This window comes from Calidris pugnax, unplaced genomic scaffold, assembly GCF_001431845.1.
Source record: "Calidris pugnax isolate Ruff unplaced genomic scaffold, ASM143184v1 scaffold108, whole genome shotgun sequence".
Classification (NCBI taxonomy): Eukaryota; Metazoa; Chordata; class Aves; order Charadriiformes; family Scolopacidae; genus Calidris; species Calidris pugnax.
Window position 1 is genome coordinate 535,880 of NW_015090845.1, and position 20,300 is coordinate 556,179.

The window sequence follows — 20,300 nt, forward strand, 5'->3', positions numbered from 1 at the left end:
GAGGGGCTCCCCGGGGCGGCGGGGGGTTCAAGGGGAGGGTGTGCGTGGGCACGGAGCGGCAGAGCTGATGCTCCAGCCCGGGACACCGGGCAGGGTCATACGGGCACGATTCTCTCCGTCGCGTGTCCTCCCCTCACGTCTTAGTTTTCTTGGGTGAACGGCGGAGATGGGTTTTTAGCAGGTTAGATCAATGCAGGATCTCCTGCGAAGTGTTGTGTTTTGGTTTGTTTTATATTCTGAGTAAGCTGCTTCTCAGACAGATCTCCAGACTCCCCTAACCAGAGCTGTTAGTTCATGTATCACAGCGCGTGCAGCAGGAGAGACATAACCACTAACACATTCAGACACTGCTGGGAGGGGGTGTAACACCCAGGACAGACCTGCGCTGACCCACACCTGTGGAGGGTCTTGGTCCCTCTCTACCCATCCTCCCATCACATCCCAGACACTTCTTCCTACACTTCCTGGCACGTGCTGGCTTGGCACTCCTTACTGAGTGATCAGCATTTCGTTTCTGTTGGAAATCTACCTTAAAACAGCTGGATGTGAAGTTTATTAATTGTAGCATTTAGCCTGACTCATGTCTAAGCTCCTGCTGACGGGGAGGACTCTACCTCTTTCGGTCAGCCATAGCGTGTACATCCACATACTCCATAAAGGAGCGGGGCTGCAGTGAGTGTTTGGCTTTCCAGGTACAGGGGCACATGCACATTGTTGGGTGAAGTGAAATGTGTTTGTGCTTCCCTTTGAGATAACCCACACAAAGCAGTTACTGGCTACTGCTCTGTTAGAGCAACCAGAATGATGCTTTTTTTTTTTTTTTTTTTTTTGTGAGAATGACCTGTTTGGATGTGAGCTGCTTTCTGGGCATACGAAATCTGGATGTGCTGCCTTTTGACGATGTCCAGCTTAGCATCTGAGGCTGCAGTTTCACTTTGTAACTTTTTTTCCTCGGGGGGTTTGACACAGATGTGTCCTGTGTATTCACAGAATTACAGACTGGTTTGGGCTGGAAGGGACCTTAAAGCCCCCCCAGTGCCACCCCCTGCCCTGGGCAGGGACACCTCCCACCACACCAGGTTGCTCCAAGCCCCCTCCAACCTGCCCTTGAACCCCTCCAGGGATGGGGCAGCCACAGCTTCTCTGGCCAACCTGGGCCAGGCTCTCACCACCCTCACACCAAACAAGTTCTTCCCCACAGCTCAGCTCCATCTCCCCTCTTGCAGGGTCAAACCCTTCCCCCTCCTCCTAGGGCTCCCCTCCCTCATCCAGAGTCCCTCCCCAGCTCTCCTGGAGCCCCTTGAGGGACTGGAAAGGACTCTAAGTTATTCTCACCTCTTTGTTTAGAAATCACAGGAAGAAATCACAAGAAGGAATCTAAAGTCTCAGAACTCGGTGAGTGGTGGCAATTAGTAATGCCATACATGGGTGCTTTCAAATGAAAATTGTAGTCAATAAGCTAGAGAGGAACTTGAATATTTTAGGAGGCTTGATGGGAATGTCTGATATGGCTCAGTTTGGGAGAAAAATGATTTCAAATGTGAACTGCTACTGGATGGGAGGGGCCCTTAGACCCTGGTTCAGCCATCTGCCTCTAAGCTTTGCTGAGTAGGAGAGACGTTGGCACATGAGCCAGATCTTGGCTTTCCAAACACTTCATTGAGAAAACCTTGCAAAGACGTAATGGCTTTTGGGTGGCTGTCTGCAGAGAGAGGACTGGAGCCCTTTCCGCTGTGTACAGCGGGTTTGGCAAAGGTGAGGTGTTGGTGTTTTGACAGTGGTGAGGAAAATACCAAGATTGATCCCATCAGGACACAGGTAAGGCAAGAAGTGTAGGGAGTAGTCCACGAAAAATGGTCCAAGGGCCCAGGAAAGATGAAGATCACCTATCAATACACAAAACAAAGTCTTGCCAGAAGGAACACAGCCTTACAATGGATAAATAATCATAGAATCATAGAATAATGGCAGCTGTGGACAGATCTCAGAAGACCACATTCCCAGTACTGAGGTTGGTTGCCTCTCTGGTGTCAGTGCCTTGGCTATGCTTGAACAGGCTCTGAACAGTCAACGCTGGGTCTGCGGAGGGGGAAATTACAGCCTACTTTTAGGATGGCGAAAATAAGCTGTTCATGAAGTGTGGTGGGGCTGTTGTTCAGGTTGTGTTGGGCTTGCCCGGCTCATTAGATGCAGGAATCCAGGAGTGGCTGTGTCCCCTGCATTAGACAGCATGCACCTCCTTTGGGCTTGTTTTGCTCTGACCTTTGCTTCAATCTCGCCCCACGCTGCAGCCTCCTGTAAGGTACCCCCTCCTCATCTTAGCCATGCTTTTTCTTTCAGAGTGTGCAACTCCTTGGGTGGGTTGGAGTTTCTCTAGACCTCACAAGAAGCTCTCAGCCTCCTGTTGCCTTCTAAAGGGCTGTGTTCCACAAAATGAAAAGTAGTTTGGGATGTGCTGGGGGCCAAAGAGATTCTCACAGGGTCGAAGGGGGCAGTAATTGCCCTCTTCCTAGAGACAGGTCAGGGGCAGAACTCAGAAGAAACCCACCTCAGGTAGGACGTTGCTGGGTAGGCAGAAGCAACAAGCTCGGTTAAAGCCTTCTCCTGGGGAGACCTCCAGGGAGCAGGCTGCAACGTGTCTCATTGATGGGCCAGTTTGGCTTGTGCTCTGTGGGCAGCCAGATCTGCTGGAGCGTTTCTTTATAACTCTTCCTGAAATACCTGTGGTAGGTACAGAGGCGCCAGGTTTCCCATGATTTCACACCGTGCGCTGTCTTGATTCACAGCTCTTCTGAGCTCAGCCTCTGGATGTACTGCTCATTCTGCTTCCATCAACGTCAGTGGCACAACTGCTGCTCACTTCATGATGGAAGAATTTTTTGGGGGGGCCCTTAGAGAGTAAAAACAGCTTGGGACTTGCAGGTCTATTGAAGCTTGGGCTTCAGTAGTTTTGAAAATAGCATAACATATCAAACGATATCTAAATGTAAATATGACTACCTGTATTTTTCTGGAGATATCAAATAAGATTTAGTTTTCCTCCAGTTATCCCAGTTGTCTACATTCTTATGTTTTCTTTGGTAACTGGTTTTTATTGTAGCCTTTCTCTGATAAATCTATTGGACCAAATCTACTACAAATAGAGACTTTGCTCTTCAGTCCTTAGCTCTCCTAGAAAGATGTTTCCCTTCCTGTTGAGGCAATAAATTAAATGCCCATATGACTTACAGGCTGCGTAATCATTAATCCACGTACAGTGTATCAGGAGGGTTTGTTACACCATCTTTCTTTGCATTGTCGGTCACACAGAATACTGGGATATTTAAAAAGAGTGTAATAGGCAGAAAGAAAGCAGAAAGGGAGGGGGAAGGCAACTTTCAGCTGATGGAGTCTGTAGATGGAGTCAGATGAGTCAAGATGATGTGGATTACAGATGCATTGAAGAGGTAGGGGTTATTCATGGATACTCTGATTACCTTAATTTCCCAGATTCTCTTTAGTCACTATCTCAGGGTATCATGTTTTCTAAAAGGTCTTCCTGCTGGGTGTTGAGTGTCTCCTGTAGGAAACACATCAGGGAATGTGGCCAGCCCAGTTTTAGACTGAAATTCTGGTCTCCCGTGTAACGACTGAGCAGACTGTGGGCCTGGGTTGGGTGTTCATCACCGGGGAGTGCACTGCCCCCAGAATCCTGAGCTATGCAGAGATATTTCATGTCATGGAGTTGAGAGGTAGCAGGATTTAAATCAGGTATGTCCAGACTGTGGGAGCCCAGAGCAGATAAGGAAGAAGAACCCAGTGCAGCTGAATGACCCAACCTGAGCACAGGCACTAACTGCAGTGGCTCCTCACACCAGGTTACACACACCTCTCCTTCCAAAAATGCCTCCTCTTCTGACGTAAGAATTTTATATGCTGCTCTCTGTGGAGAACTCTTTTTAAAAACCAGATCTGTATCTGGAGGCAGCTGTTGCTGTTTCCAAAGAGGGTTTGCAGAGAGCAGAAAAGCCCATTTCCAAAGATTCCAACTCATAACCTCTCTTAAACCTCACTTAAGTTTTCTATTCAAGCTGCCTTTCTTTGTGAGGAGCAGAAAGCTTGACAGAAAACCTGGAGGGTAACAGGTATAAAAACACCTGCCAGAGGGTCTGAAATGACAACTCTGATGGAAAAGAGTAAAAAACCCTTTGAGATCAATAGTTTATCCTCAGATGCTGCTCTGAGGATTTCTGCCACCTTCTCTGTAGACAGCGGGTGGTACAAAGCCTGGGAGACTTTCCCATTTAGTCAAGACAGCACAACACTGCTGCTGGCGTCCACTTGTCCAAGGATAAACGTTGAGGATTAAGTAGTGTCACTTCTGAAAGGCTTAAAATTCTGTTCCATTGAGCTTCCAGGGAGAGAGGAGAGCTGAGGGCCCACGGTGGACTGTGGTGGCCATGATTTCATCTGTCATTGTCCGATATTCTCTCAGCCTTTCCCGAATGCTTGTTGCAGGTATCTGTGGGGTGTAGGTAGTTTGGTGGAACATGAAAGGCCTGTGAAATCAGATATGGAATACTGTTGTGGCTCCCTTTGATTTTTCTCCTTGCTTGGGAGAGGTAGAAAAGGCATATTTTTTAGGGGTTTTTAAGACCTTTCAGATCCAGAGGACATTGGGCATTGCACAGGAACAGGCTCTCATTAAAAGTCTCTTAAGCAGCTGGAATGTGGCTGGAAGGAGATTAAAGGAAATAGATGAATTTAGCACAGTGCTTAGACAGAAAAGTAGAGAGAAATAAAAGTCTGAGATCCTTATTGTTCTTTCAGATTGCTAGCAGGTGTGCATTAATTCAAAGAGTTTACTTTTTTGCTGTATGATCTGTAGATAATAAACTCTAAGTCATCTAAAAACGATGTGCACTTTGCCTAACTGCAAATATATCTGCATATTTTATATTTAATCTTGTAAGAATGTTCTTGTACTGTGATCTTGATCGGATCCTATGCTAGTTTTACCCTAATAAAACACAGTTATAGTTAATATAGTCAGAGCCTGCAAGTATCTACTCATATGGGTGACCTTAGCTGTGCCTGTTGTGAATCTGAGAGTGGCTCCTGCTCCCAGCTCTGCCACTGCTCAACCTTGGGAAACTCCTTTAATTTGTATCGCAACTTCTCTAAATTGGAAGTTATCTGAGACACTAGGTTTGAGAGCTGTGTCTGTGCACCAGCCTTGTGCAATGAACCTCCATCTCTGTAGGAGCCTACAGCGGTATGATTTTTGCATGCTGACAGTCGCATGACTTAGGTAACAAGTGTGATAGTTCATACGAAGGAGACTTTCACAGAAAGGTGTATTCCAGGTAGCTTTCATCAAATGTCTTACATTGACCAGTTTACTGCTTATTTTGTTTGCTTCTCAATGCATTAATCCCATCTGGTTATTTCCATCCTTCATTTCTAGAGGAAAACCATGTTACTTTGTGTGTTGTAACTTTAGAAATTCACAAATAATAATAATAATAATAATAATAATAATAATAATAATAAAGAAGTATTGAGTAAATTTCCCTGGTCAACCAGCTACTTGTGCAGAATGCTGTATTATCTCTGTCAGAATTTAAAGTATTGCTGGGTACAATTTTAGAAAGTATTTTTCGTAGAATAGAATCATAGCATCACAGAATGGTTTGGGTTGGAAGGCACTTTAAAGCCCATCCAGCCCCACCCCCTGCCCCAGGCAGGGACACCTCCCACCAGACCAGGTTGCTCAAAGCCCCGTCCAACCTGGTCTTGAACCCTTTGAAGTTTTTGCTTTGCATAGTGTAAAAGGTGAATTAGACTTGGTATCTTTGCTCTGTGATTGGCCCCAGACTGGATTTGCTCTGCACTGTTGTGATTGCTCTGAAAATGGAATCAAATTCTTCAAAGGTTGTTTTTATGGTGCCTATCACTATCCCATTTGAGTTTTCCACAAATACATCCATCACAAATCCATCATCCATCATAAATCCAACATCCTTCAGGGTCTCGACAATGGCAACACCACCTTCTCCCAGACCTCACTGGCCACTGGTGGGTCATAGGCTATCCTTGAGATAGTCTCTGTCCAAGAATGTAAGAGCAACTGTCCTGGGTCAGACGAAAGGCTCATGTTGCTTCACAACCTGGTTTCAACACTGGGTAATAACGAGCATGAAGGTAAAAGCATAAAAAGGAATAGGATAGCAGATAGTGATATTCTCTCAGCTTGTGACAGTCTGCACGTCAAGAATTCCCTGTGACAAAGTATCTTTGTGTTGGGACTGTTTAGTTTGAGGAAGAGGAGGCTGAGGGGAGACCTCATCACTCTCTACAACTTCGTGAAAGGACACTGTAGAGAGGTTGGTGCTGGTGCTGGTCTCTTCTCCCAGGTAATTAATGACAGAACAAGAGGGAATGGCTTCAAGCTCCAACAGGGTAGGTTTAGATTGAACATTAGGAAAGAATTTTTCACAGAAAGTGTGGTCGGGCATTGGAACAGGCTGCCCAGGGAGGTGGTTGAATGACCATCCCTGGATGTGTTTAAGAGCCATTTAGATGTGGTGTTGGGGGATATGGTGTAGGGGAGAACTTTGTAGAGTAAGGTAAATGGTTGGACTCGATGATCCCAAGGGTCTCTTGCAACCTAGATGATTCTATGATTCTATAATGGTCCCTTATGAATTTTTCTTTCATGGTTTTGCATGAATACATATCTACTTTAACATCCCTAGTTTCCTGCATTAAGAAGAGCTGCAGTTTTAACTACAGCCTCGGTACCCCAATTCATTTATTTTTAGTCTAACAATTAATACGTTAATATAATTCCACCTGGTTGGTTCTTGTATATTAGAGTTGGAATAATCTTTCTTTACTCAGTTGCAGATAAGTCATTATATACAACCCTGTGTTCCCCCAGTATTCCTTTTTCTCATAGTGGAAATCGTGGAAGATATCCAGTCTATTTGTCTTCGTACACAAGCTATTTTGGAAATATGTCAACTTTACAAGTCCAAGTGGACTGTAGCATCTGTCTTATCCTTGGTCTTTCTGTGCAATGACTCTTTGAGAGACCTCTAGTGGGTTTATGAGGCATGAATCATTTCTACGGAAGCTGTGTTGACTCTTCTCCACTGTTCTGTATTTAACCTATGCCCACTAATCCACTCTGTTCTTAGAGTTTCTAACAACTTGCCCAGTACAGCTCTCTCCTGTGCTGTGTAGATCATCACTTATGCAGTTTTAAGAATTATCTTTTGCACCACATTTTTCTTCCTGAGTCAGTACTCTGATGTGAATATTTTGACATCCAGTGAGCTACAGAAGAGCACACAGTCTTGACTTTACAGCTGCTATTGAGGAAATGCATCAAAGCCCCTGACAAACCTGGGAGAGCTCAATAGCCCTTAGTTAGATTGTGTCTGCTTAAGGTCTGAATTTATGACTTGACCTTTCATTCTATGGGTCTTGCTTTGCTGTTTAACACTAGACTAAAATATTATCTACTATATCTTCTCCCCATGATAAGGGATTAATGGATTTTAGGCCAATGTCCTAGCCCCTTGGGATAAGCATGCATAATGACAAGAACAAAAAATGAGCAGTTGCCTTGCAATTGTCTGTTTTATCCCCAGTAGAGCTCATACTGTCAGACTCCTTTGGAAAAAGAGCCACCAAGCCTCTACACTAGAGCTCCTGCTGCTTCTGAATCCCCTGTGAAAAGGAAGGGCTGAGAGGTGATACCATCTTTCATAGGAACAAGATTAGTCTAAATTGTCAGTGAAGGTACTATTGTTGTCTGAAAAATATCTGACAAGGGATGAATGCCAGTTTAGCTGGGATGGGGGACACTAAAATGAGGATGGAGACTGGAGTTGTCTTTGTTCTGAGAAGGGATTTTAGGAGGTAGGATTCTTGATGTGGGCAGTAGTTCTGTTGATATGTGGGCAATCAGTAAGTTGGTATTCAGGAGTTTAGTAAAATTGCATATGTGGCTTTCCAGCAGTGAGTAATTTCAGTGCTGTCATGTGAGGCTCTTAAACTCTTCTTTGCAGTGTCAGTACCCTTCTTTTTATTGCTTTATCCTTGTGCTGTGAACTTGGGAAACTTTGCTGCATCTAAGCACAGATCCTACACTGCAAATGGAGAACAACCACATCTCACATTTAACTTGTTGACGAGGGCTCTTTCCTGGGATGTGAGCACTGGAATCCCACTATCAAGTAAAGTCTCTAATTCTCTGGGTGAATGTTGTTCCTCCACCAATTGACATAATAGCAACACCTCTTCCTGTACCCAGTATTGTCCCAGTGAGTTACGTACAGTCTGAACATCCCTAAGAAGTCAGACTTTGGTTGACATCTAAGCTTCTCCCTGCCTATACTGGAGTTGGCATATCTTGATCTTCTTGACCTTCAGAGTTTGTGCAGAGCACATACTCCTGCACACAGGGAAATATAGCTGCAATGAACATGTTTATCGGTTTTTAAGCACCACCATGAGTCAGGCAAAGTGGTCAAGCTTGCTCGTCATGTGGTGTTCTCACTCACTTGGGTCAGTCTTGTGTCCCTCACCACAGTTCCTCCAGCTCAGGACGGCCATGCCCCTTGTGCACCAGCTGCTTCTTCCCTCTCTGAGCAGTGTTTGGTGCCAGGTAGGGCTTTGAACTGTGCAGTCTGAAATGCCCCTGAAGCTTATCAAGCTGTGTTAATTCCAGTTTCTTGGGCTGAACTTGACTCCAAATATCTGCCTCTGCTCCCAGTATTGCCTGGTTCTCTCTTGGCTCCCACTGGAACATCTCATGTTTCTGTACCCCAGTTCAGCAGTGACTACGGGATTAAGAGATTGTTCTCAGTCACCTGGTTTCCAAAGTTTAATACTTGCTGTGTGATTCACGGTGATTCCTTGGTTCTTGGTTAGTTTGCAGGTCCCTGGATGGTTGCCATGTGTTAGTTAATCACACTTTGCCTAATTATGGACATGTGAGTGCATCTGGAGGTTGTAGGCTGCTGTGAGAATGAATGCAGGAGTGCTGCAGGGTTAGGTTGGCTGAATTTGCTATAACTCCCATGCCTGGGCAGACTGGATTGACTACAGAAAGATCTAGACAACTAGCTCAGAAACAGATGTCTATAAATTATGTGGACGACTAAAATCACAGCTGCAGTGCTTGACATGCGTCCTCCATAATGAAGATTATATCCCTTATAAGAACATGGTCTTTAACAGTTGAGTGTTAGAAATGTCTGTCTTCTGTGGACCCAGACAAGTTTGCAGTTTGGTTACCTCCATTGGATAAAATACTTACGGAGTGTGGTAGACAATGTGGACACTTGTCATGTTCACTGAAGACTTTTGTCTCTGTCTGGCAGCACAGACTGGCATTTGCTGTGCAGAAACATACACCCGGGAACGCGAGCAATCAGACCTGATCAGATAATTGGTGAGGTTTAATAGAAGCTGTGAAAGAGCAGTGTTTTTACAAGGAATACGATAGTGGTGCAGAGGTGAAGAATCTCACTGCTTGTGAGGAACACTGGTACTGGCTTTGTACCAGTTTGCTGACTGGTGTCCATCTCCATTTGCCTCAGTTTGTTCAAGCGATGAGCTGTGAGATGGAGAGTTGCCGCGCTGCTGATGGGGGTCCAGCAGCCAGATTCTTTGTAGACTTTGTAGAAGTGCTTCAGAGATCGCTCCCAATTGCATAGAATCATAGTATCATAGAAAGGTTTGGGTTGGAAGTGACCTTAAAGATCATCAAGTTTCAACCATCTGCCCTGGGCAGGGACACCTCCCACTAGAGCAGGTTGCTTGATGCCCCATCCAGCCTGGCTTACCTCCCTGCCCGGCTTTGCTTGTCCAACTCCCACGCTGACCTGGTGGAGCAGCACAGCCCAGTTTTCCTGATGGGGGGAGAGGAACAAGAACCAGCTGTCTCACCTGTTTGTCCATGTTGAACAACCTGTGGACTTGCAGAGAAAATCATGGGGTTTGAGGGAGGGAAGGCACAGTCTGCAAATGTTAATGTTGGGTCTGAGATTTGTCCAGATATAAAGGTTTAGGAGGTTCCCATTTATCTGTCTGGTTTTGGTATTTTTCGGGGTGAAGGGAATGATGCACTGTGATTCCTGCCTGTCTGATGATCAGGAGTGTCACTCCTGATCAGTGATGTGCAAAGGCAGGATCTTCCCAGTGGGTTTGCAGCCCTCAAACCTTGCATGAATGTAAAATAATTTCTGTGTGTTTTCAAGCATCCTGAAGGTATTAAGCGAGATAAATTTTGCAATAAAAATATTGTCTTGCCATGAAAAGTGAAACCATTTGTCTCAAAAAATTGTGACATTTTTCAGCTGAATCACATATAAACACATTGCATTTGGATATTGTCTTTATCTTTTCAGCAAGAAAATGTTTTCCAGCAACCGTCGTGCTTGTTCTAGAAGGGTGGTCATTGGTAATGTCTCCTTATTGTTCTTTCCTATAGAACAGGTTGCCCAGAAAAGCTGTGGTTGCCCCATCCCTGGAGGGGTTCAAGGCCAGGCTGGATGGGGCTTTGAACCACCTGGGCTGGTGGGAGGGGTCCCTGCCCAGGGCAGGGGATTGGAATTCAATGATCTTTAAGGTCCCTTCCAACTCTTAACAATTCTATGATTCCTAGCTATGTCTAATGCTACAGCACCAGAGCATGCAACCCCCTGGAAGGACGTGGTTAATGCTCTATGGAGTTAGAACAGAGCTGTGACTTTACAGCGACCCATAGCACCACTGAGTAGAACAGATCTCCGTATGTGCTGGTGAATGTACTGCAAAAGAACAAAACAACTGCAGTGGTATAAACATGTCCTCTTCATGGAGTCGAGAAAACTTCCCAGCTGAGGCTGCTGGTGACAACACACATGCGGTTCTTCTCTCTCCCCACAGCAATAGTCTGCTACTTTGCCTTGGTGGAGGTGGGATACTATATCTAACCAATCTGTATTGATTTATCTTCTGAGATGGGGAAGTACCCTGATCAGCAGCTTTCTGAATATCCTTCCCTCTGATCTTTTCTCTTATAGAATCATAGAATCGTCCAGGTTGGAAGGGACCATTCAGATCATTGAGTCCAACCATCAACCCACCACTGCCCCAACACAACCCACCACTAACCCATGTCCCTCAGCACCACGTCTGCCCAGCTTTTAAATACCTCCAGGGATGGTGACTCCACCACTTCCCTGGGCAGCCTGGTTCCATCCTAATAACCATCCTAAAGTTCCCCTGATGCAACTTGAGGACGTTTCCTCTTGTCCCATCGTCTGCTCCTTGGGAGAAGAGACCGACCAACCCCCCCCTGGCTACACCCTCCTTTCAGGGAGTTGTAGAGAGTGAGAAGGTCTCCCCTCAGCCTCCTTTTCTCCAGGCTGAACACCCCCAGCTCCCTCAGCCATCTTCCGTAACTCACTGTTTTTTCCACTGTCTTTCAGCTTGACTGGGAAAGAAGCTCTGACCCACTTCCCATCCCTGGGACCCTCCACAAACGCTGCCCAGGGGAAGGTCCACATGAAGCAGTGTGACTTGCTGAAGCTGTCCCGCAAGCAGAAGAGGCTTTGCCGGAGGGAGCCGGGTTTGGCAGAGACCTTGAGGGATGCCATCAGGCTTGGCATAGTGGAGTGCCAGTACCAGTTTCGCAGCGAGCGCTGGAACTGCAGCCTGGAAGGACGGACCAGCCTGCTGAAGCGAGGTACAAGGTAGTCTTTGGTTTGCAGTATCAAATCTCAGGGAATATTAAATTCAATTTATCATTAAATATCTAATTAAGCAAAGTGGGGCAGTGATCAGGGAGTAGAGAGATCATCTGTTTTGTCTCGGAATGAGACCTGTGCATTTTTTTTTGTCCACAAGCTATGCCTTATTCTCATCTTTCATGGGTGGTTTGTCATGAATTGAAAATTAGACGGATGTTCACATCCTTGGCTTGTGGATTTTTGTCCAAGACCAGAGTTTCCTTGACCATCTTCCTTGGTTGGCAGTCAGGGATGATGCTGTGAAAAATAAGGGCTAGTGCTTTATGTCAAGTGACATATTAAGAAAACACTTTTTCCAGCTCTTTGGATATTTTTGTATGCAAATTTCTATTGTTCTCAGATACAGAATTGAATCCTAGTATACTGTTTGAAAAAGCTATTATCAGCTTTAAGTCATTTCGGTGCATGTTTACAAATATTTCCTCAGGCTCTTTCACAAGTATTTGGAGTTCCTGCAGAAGTTCACACAGAGCGGGCAGAAAAGCCACTGGCTTCTGCTTCACAGAAGGGTTTAGAAGAACAAAATGTCCTCTAAATTCTGTATTTGATGTAGGAGGGAGCATAATAAATCCTTTAAATAATAAGAGCCTGTCATCATCCAAACTACGCCTTACCAGCCTCTTACTGAGTTTCAGCCCTTCTATAATGTTCAGTAGCATTTAATAAGTTTCAGTCTTCAGTATTACTGAGTTTCAGTCTTTTGATAATGTTTAGTAAGTTAATGTATTTTAGAAAGAGGCTGATTAAGCCAATATTAACTTCATTTTTAATTAGCATTGGGGTTGAAATTCTTTAACATTTCCATTTAAAATTATCAAATTTTATTAAAGTAAATATTAAGTTAACATTTTAGCAACTCAGCACATACAAGATCACATTTACTTCATTGCAAAGTTCTATTGTGAATTTTTTAGCACACTGTGGAAGAAGCTGTTTGTGATCATTTTTAGTGACTTTCTGACATCTGTACCTTCATCAACCTCAAAGAACTTGAAAATGACAATTGAATAATCCTCATCTTCAAATAGCTGGAAAACATTTAATTATCTCGTGGTGACATGCCTCGACACTTCCATGGACTCCTGACTGACAAAATAAAATATCACCTGTAATTTAAAACCTGTTTTGGCAGATGAGAATAAGTGTTTGAAAACTTTTATTACACAATCTTAAGGATCAAATGATGATTTAATACAGAAAAGTATGCTGTATACATCTCCTGTATGAGAGGACAGTTGGCTGGAAGCAATGACTAGTTCTCATTTTCCTTTCACTTGCAAATAGGTTAATTTCTTTCACAAAGAACACAAACATTTTCAGCTGCTAGTTTTGATCTGTTTTTCACATATTCCTACTGCTGTTTTGTTTCTGCCTTGGAAATATCTGATCAGAAAGTGGACTGTACTCCTTTCCCCCAAGTAGTGATGAAGAGGTTTAGAAATTATTAAATCATTTGATATCACCATGGTTCTAGAGAAACCGTAATGAAAACCACAATTTTTATCGGTCTTCATTGGTTTTATGAGTGCAAGAGGGGAAAAAAGACCGTGTCGTAGTGAGATGGTTGATGTTTGTAATAGGTGAAAAGCCACACTTACTTCACAGTGACAATCAAAAGCTGTTCTGACTGGGATCACCTGTGCTGCTCCTACTTCTACAGATGCCATCATCTTTTTTCTTGTACATACATACTTCTAGTAAGTAAAAAAAAAATGCCAAGGGCTTTCTGGTTTTTGAAATGCCAGATTTATTTTCACAGTCTGCACCATTTGTTGTATTACATTTACACTCAACTGAGAAACTCCTTTTGCATAGGCTACAATCCTTCTGTGACTCTTGCAGTCACTTAATGGTGGCTCTTACTCTTCACTGATCCATGCAAAATCCTTCTGCATTCTTTCTCCACTTCTTAAAAAATCTATGAAAAGAGATAGGTTTGAAACTCTTCTGGACAGACATTTCAAGCCACCTTGCTGCATAGTGGCAATTGTGTTTATAAAGAGTTTGTGAAGCCATGATGATCCTTTGGTTTCCAAGGCGTGCCGTAGAGGCAGTCAGTTATGCTGGAGGTGAGGTGAGCAGTAGTTCAACTCAAACAACATGGTGATTTGGGGAAAATAAATACCCATAGCAAAGACAGCTCAGATCCAGCCACGCAGAAAAATCCTTCTTGAGAAACGAGCACTCTTACAATCCTTCCCTCCATCAATCCATTTCACGTTGGTTGGATTCTTTGATCTTCATGCAGTGGTTCCATTGATGTCCTGAGGAATCTGGGAAGGGTGCAGCACAGGAGCAGGGGCTCAGAGATGTAAAATTTCCAAGATTTTAAGAACTCAGTTGGACAAAGCCCAGAGCAATTTTACCTGGCATTGGAGTCCTGCTTTGAGCAGGAGGTTCTACTAAAGGCTTTGAGAAGTCCTTCCATCCTAAAGCTTTCTACAATTCTATAGCTTTCTGGTCTGCTCTTTTTTTCTTTGTTTGGTCAGTTGATTTTTGTTTGTTTGGTGGTGTTTTTTTTGTTGGTGCTATTTTTTTTCCCCCCTAGGAAACGTCTCTTCCAGTTGCTCTGAAATGCTCCCACTATCTTTATTGTAGCATCGAAAAATCTTTGACCTTGAGCATCTTTCCTTTGGCAGAATCACCACATGGCTAAACTCCTCCTATTATAGTTTTTCTTGTGGTCTAGAACACACCACACCACAGCACAGAACAGTGTCTTGCCATTGCAACAAACATCTTTCTGTATTTATAGGCTGCTAAGCTAAGAAATAATTCCAGAGAGCTCAGGCAAGGACTTGGATGTGTGCAAGGACCTACCAGGGGGAGCTGGCTTGCTTCAACATCTTGAAATTCAACTCTGTGCTGGAAGTTTGCAACCAAAGTGACTACTGCCCAGCAAAGACATCTGCATATGGATGTTCCCCCTTGCACTGGGGGTTTATGATTTCATTTAGTCACCAGCAACACAGTCAATGGGGTCAGGAGAGTGACTCACCCCTCAACCAGACCCAGAGAGCCTGGGCATCTGCTCAGGCTCCACTGGTTGTGGTGACAAGAGCTCCATTGACATAGCGGGAAGATGGATAACCAGGATATGTGGAGAAACCTCTATTTAGATCTTCTCAAATCATGCTCATTGGAGCTGATTACTGCTCGTTTGTGCTTTGTGCCACTGAAAATCCAGCCTCCACAGCTGCTCTGTTGCTCTTTGTTATTCCACATGGGCTTAAGGACCATTCTGTTTTTCCTTTACTCTGTGATTTGTGAATTAAACAATTAAACGGACAGTGATCAATGCCTTATGACTAAATAGAAGGAATCATCTTAGAGTTTTCAGACAAGTATGTGGGAACTTGGTGATAGTGAACCTTTGCCATAAAAGGAGGTGGGAGGAGGGAGAAGAAGGAGACGGTTCTTGAGTTAGTGCTGTCTGCAGTGGCCTGACCACAAGCAATGGTCTCTGATTTCAAGTGGGTTGAAATCTGGCCAGCCCTTACGTGGAGTGCCACAGAAGAAACCAAACCATCACTGGTCAGAAATAGCAGAAGCAGTGTGGTATTCCACAAAGTCAGATTTAGCAGGGTATGTGGAGCTGATGGGTACTGCTAGCTTTATATGGTATGGGAACGTGTTTTGAAAATGTTCTCCTCTCCTCTGGTCTCAGTACGTCAGATAGGACACTGAGAATCTGGGAAGCATTTGGAGATAGCTACTGGAATTATTTTTCAGATTTGGGATCTCAAATGTATCTTATCCTCTCTTAGCCCCTTCTTTTGAGTTAGCCACTGTGGGAAAATGCATGAACATCGTGTTGCTATCCATAACCTGTATTGACTGTGTCCCATATCAGCTTTTCCAAAACTTTTGATAGATTTGGTGACATTTTTTAATTATTCTTCCAGTGCCCTTAGAGACTTTAATCATCAATCAGAGAGTTTAGTTGCAAGTTACTTGTCTTACTGATACAGCAACTGAAATAGTGAGGTAGGAAGCAGTTTGTTGTTGATCTCCTTGACATCCTCCTAATTTTCTTGACTCTCTCCATACTTGCCCATACTGTTGCTAGATCTTTCACCTAAAATTCTGGAATTCCAATGAGCTCCTGTGAAGTCTGCCTTCAATTTGCTAATGCAGCCCCTCCATTATCTTCATGATTAGTCAGTTTTCCATTCTTTTCACTGATAGCTATCAGAAGTATTCTTTGTCCTATTCTCTGATCAGATTTTTGGTGACCTCACCCACATCTCAGCAGTCAGTGGTCTGATCTATTATTACAGCTGGATGGGAATTCTTTGAGGGAACAGAATGATGGAAAGATTTGAGGTTGGACTGGATGAATTCTAGAGGTCCCTTCCAACCTCTGCTCAGAGCAGACCTAACTGCAAGACTAGATCAGGTCTCTGTGGTTCTCTGTCTGTCTTCCAGTTTTTTGCAAAACAGATTTGTTTCCTTCTGATATGGAAGAAAATCTGGAATTTTCAAATGTAGAATATTTGTTTGCTTCAATGTGTTTCTTTCCATACAATGTACAAGTGCTCTATTTATTATAAGCAGAAATTTTTCTATTTTGGCCAATCTTATCCATTCCTGCATGCTGAGCTATTGATCAGTCACCTATCTTTCGGTTCCTTGCCCTACTTCCTACATTGTGGACTTGTTAAGCAATTTCCCATTAATGGTTTTGATTTCTGCAAATAAACTCTGGAGGAAATATTAAGATTTTTCCCTGGATTAAATAGGAGAGGAGGTAAATAATCAAAACAAAATACTTTAGGGTTTAGGGCAGGTTTGTGTCAATTGGTGTCTTCTGGAACTTCTGTGGGAAACTCGTGGCTGCCATATCAATATGCCTATTCCTATCTGATCCCATGTATTCAGACTGAATTCCTGTTTGGGCACTGTACTTTCTTTCCTGGTTAAAATGTCATGTGTCATGGTCACGTACCTCAGGGCAAATGTAGCCTAGCTGGGAGGCCAGCTTTAGAAAGGGGAATAGCTTCAGAAAGCACCATCGCACTCACTGGGAGCAGATACTGTACAGAGAAGTCTGAAAATCCACTTGTGCTGGAGAGTCTGTCCTTGTCCAAGATGTTCTTCAACATGGAACCTTTCCCATTCAAACCACATGTGATCCTTCCATATGAAATGCTACTACTGTGCCAATCCAGTCCCAATAAACAAAATTCCAAATAACGGGTCTGATTTTTAAGGTATTTTTTCATTCTTTACTAAATATTTTATGAATTTAAACCACAATATGATTTGAGTGATGGCTTCTAAGCACACCTGTCAGCTCTCTGGTGAGGATGAGGACAAATGAAGTTTCATGACTGCCACTTTTTGAAGTTGAATATTTCCCCAGGGCTGTTTGGCTGTTGCCACCCATCCCTTGAATCATGAGTGGTCTCCTGTCTCCATATTGAATCAGTCACAGCCACCAGGAGAGCCCAGGGTGTTACAACATCAGTTACTCCAAACCTGATATTGAGATTCTCTGATAGGAACGGTGTGCAGGTAATGGAAGAGTTTTGTCTCTTTGTATTACTGAGTTTTGCACTTGGGTTTAGTTCACGGGCAGTCAGGAGAGCCAGTGAGGTGGATGAACACCTTATTTTGCCTTTCCTGCTCCTACCCTCTCCTAATCCTTTTCCTGTGCAGGTTTTAAGGAAACTGCCTTCCTCTATGCAGTGTCCTCTGCAGCTCTCACCCACTCCCTGGCCAGAGCGTGCAGTGCTGGGCGCATGGAGCGCTGCACCTGCGATGACTCCCCAGACCTGGAGAACCGCAAGGCCTGGCAGTGGGGCGTTTGTGGAGACAACCTCAAATACAGCACCAAGTTCCTGAAAAAGTTCTTGGGTCAGAAGAGGATTGGCAAAGATCTGCGGGCCAAGGTGGACATCCACAACACCAATGTTGGCATCAAGGTGAGGACCTGCAGCAGCAGGCCTTGAAAGAAGTTAGGACTCAGTCCAAGTCTTCTAATCCATCCTTAGCCAGGGCTGCTTGTGAGTAGGGTATTAAGTGTCCCTACTCAAAAACCAGACCTGTTTACCTGTGAGTTGTGGATCTTATTTTATTGAGAGCTCCCTGGAAACTGTCATTAGCTCTGGTGTGAGGGGACGCATGTTTGGAGCAGCAGAGCAGCATCTTGTATCCTCTGAGGGTATCAGAGGCTGAGTGACAGCACTATGGAGCACACTAACATCTGTAAATCCCACTGGCTGAACTACTCCATGGGTTGTGACATGGCCACAAGGAGTTCTGAGAACAGTATGAGTTTCCGAGCTTCTACATGTGAAGTAGATTAAGGGTTGACACTCTTGAGATCAATTATGAGTCTGTTGTCAAGTTGCTGTGGACCTAGGCATGTCACAAGTTTGGGTCAGGGAGACCATTAGATTAAGTGTTTTGATCTGTATGTTACAGGCTACTGACTTATCACTGATTTGATTTGAATATACCAAAGGGAATCCACTGTGCTGGAGATACTCATCAAGCATTTTGGCCTGTATGTTACAGGCTACTGACTTATCACTGATTTGATTTGAATATACCAAAGGGAATCCACTGTGCTGGAGATACTCATCATTTGTCCTCATTCAAGCTTTTTGCTCTCTGGCTTTCCAGTCAACTCTGTATCTGCTCTTTTTTTTTGTTTGTTTGTTTTTTGTTTTTGTCATTTGTCCTCATTTAAGCTTTTTTGCTCTCTGGCTCACCAGTCAACTCTGTAGCCATTCTGCTGTTTTGTTTTTTCTTTTTTTTTTTTTTTTTTTTTTTTGTTTTGTTTTGTTTTTATTTTTGTTTTTGTTTTGGTTTTTTTGTTTGTTTTGTTGTTTTTTTTTTAGTTTCTCCTCCATAAAATAGGAATAATACCAACAAAACTGAAGTAGGCAACTGGGAATATTCAGCCTGGAGAAAAGGAGGCTGAGGGGAGGCATTATCACTCTCTAAAACTCCCTGAAAGGAGGGTGTAGCCGCAGGGGGTCAGAAGAAGAAATAGCCCCAAGTTGCATCAGGGGAACTTTAGGATGGAGATAGGGAAAAATTTCTTCACTGGCAGGGGTTCAGTCTCTTCTCCCCAGGAACAGATGATAGGAGAAGAAGAAATAGCCTCAAGTTGCATCAGGAGAAGTTTAGGATGGAGATAGGGAAAAATTTCTTCACTGAAAGGGTTATCAAACACCGGATCAGGCTGCCCAGGGCAGTGGTGGAGTCGCCATCCCTGGAAGGATTTAAAAGCCGGGCGGACATGGTGCTGAGGGACAAGTGTTGGTGGTAGTCTGGGCCGTGTCGGGGTGATGGTTGGACTCAATGATCTGAATGGTCCCTTCCAACCTAAATGATACTATGATTCTAAGTACTTCCAGACTATCTGCAATCTGAGGTGTTACCACTACCCTGAACTAGGCTCATGGCCCTGGCAGATAATGACTACTGCTTCTCTTCCTCATCAGGCTGTGAAAAATGGTCTCAAAACCACATGCAAGTGCCATGGTGTCTCCGGCTCATGTGCTGTCCGGACATGCTGGAAGCAGCTTTCACCTTTCCATGAGATTGGCCGACTGCTGAAGCTGCGCTATGATGATGCCGTCAAGGTCTTCAGCACCACCAATGATGCTGTGGGACACTCAGAGCTGGCTGGCCCACAGAGACACAGCCATTCCCCCAAGCACCCCGCTTCGCCCCGCTCTACTGACCTGGTGTATGTGGAAGACTCCCCCAGTTTTTGTCGTCCCAGCAAATACTCCCTGGGAACTGCTGGGAGGACCTGCTCTCGGGAAGGCAACTGTGACAGCATGTGTTGTGGACGAGGCTATAACACCCAGAGCCGGCTGGTTACCTTCTCCTGCCACTGCCAGGTGCAGTGGTGCTGCTATGTTGAGTGCCAACAGTGCATGCAGGAAGAGGTGGTCTACAGCTGCAAGCAGTAAAGTCGGTGCTAGAGGGTCAAGAGAAGTCCTACAGTACAAGAAAGCAGTAGAGAGACAGAGACATGATTCTCTACCGTGGGGTGAGGGCAAAGGCAAGCACCAGAGATGTCCAATGCTCCTATTATCTCATTGTTGAGATCCTCTGATCTGGGGAGAGCCCCTGTATGAGGGGTGAAGACCACAGGTTTTGTCAGGTACCAGATCAGGAGGGAAGGAGAGAGTAGGGGTAATGTGGGAACAGCAGAAACACTGGAGCAGCCAAAAATATCTCTCTTGAGCTAAAACTTGTACTCTGGTCTGCAGGAATATCCCCCTCCTCCATCCCTCACTTGCACTTATGTAAATGGGTTGGGGTGGTGACATTGAAATATTGAGAGCTTGTGCCCTGGTTCCTGGAGAGAAGGGAAGGGACCAGGGACTCACCAGAGACTGGACAGCAGGGACAGCCATGTTCCTGCACCCGGGCAATATGACTCTGGCAGCAGGGGGTTTCAGTGCTGTTCTCCGGGCTCTGGTTGAATCCCTTCTGCTTTGAACTCAAAGACACACTGTTGAGTAGTCTCATCTTGATGCAAGA

At 44.5% G+C, this 20,300-nt stretch overlaps 1 protein-coding gene across 1 annotated transcript in view; it reads left to right on the top strand.

The window, feature by feature from the left end:
- WNT9B (wingless-type MMTV integration site family member 9B) overlaps positions 1 to 19,744 on the top strand; it is a 21,536-nt gene extending 1,792 nt beyond the window's left edge. Inside the window, exons 2-4 of the mRNA XM_014942674.1 lie at positions 11,469 to 11,725; positions 17,451 to 17,716; positions 19,247 to 19,744. Of these exons, the coding sequence (XP_014798160.1) occupies positions 11,469 to 11,725; positions 17,451 to 17,716; positions 19,247 to 19,723 (1,000 nt within the window). The 3' untranslated portion in view covers positions 19,724 to 19,744. The remainder of the gene's footprint in view (positions 1 to 11,468; positions 11,726 to 17,450; positions 17,717 to 19,246) is intronic.
- The last annotated feature ends 556 nt before the right edge of the window (positions 19,745 to 20,300 follow it).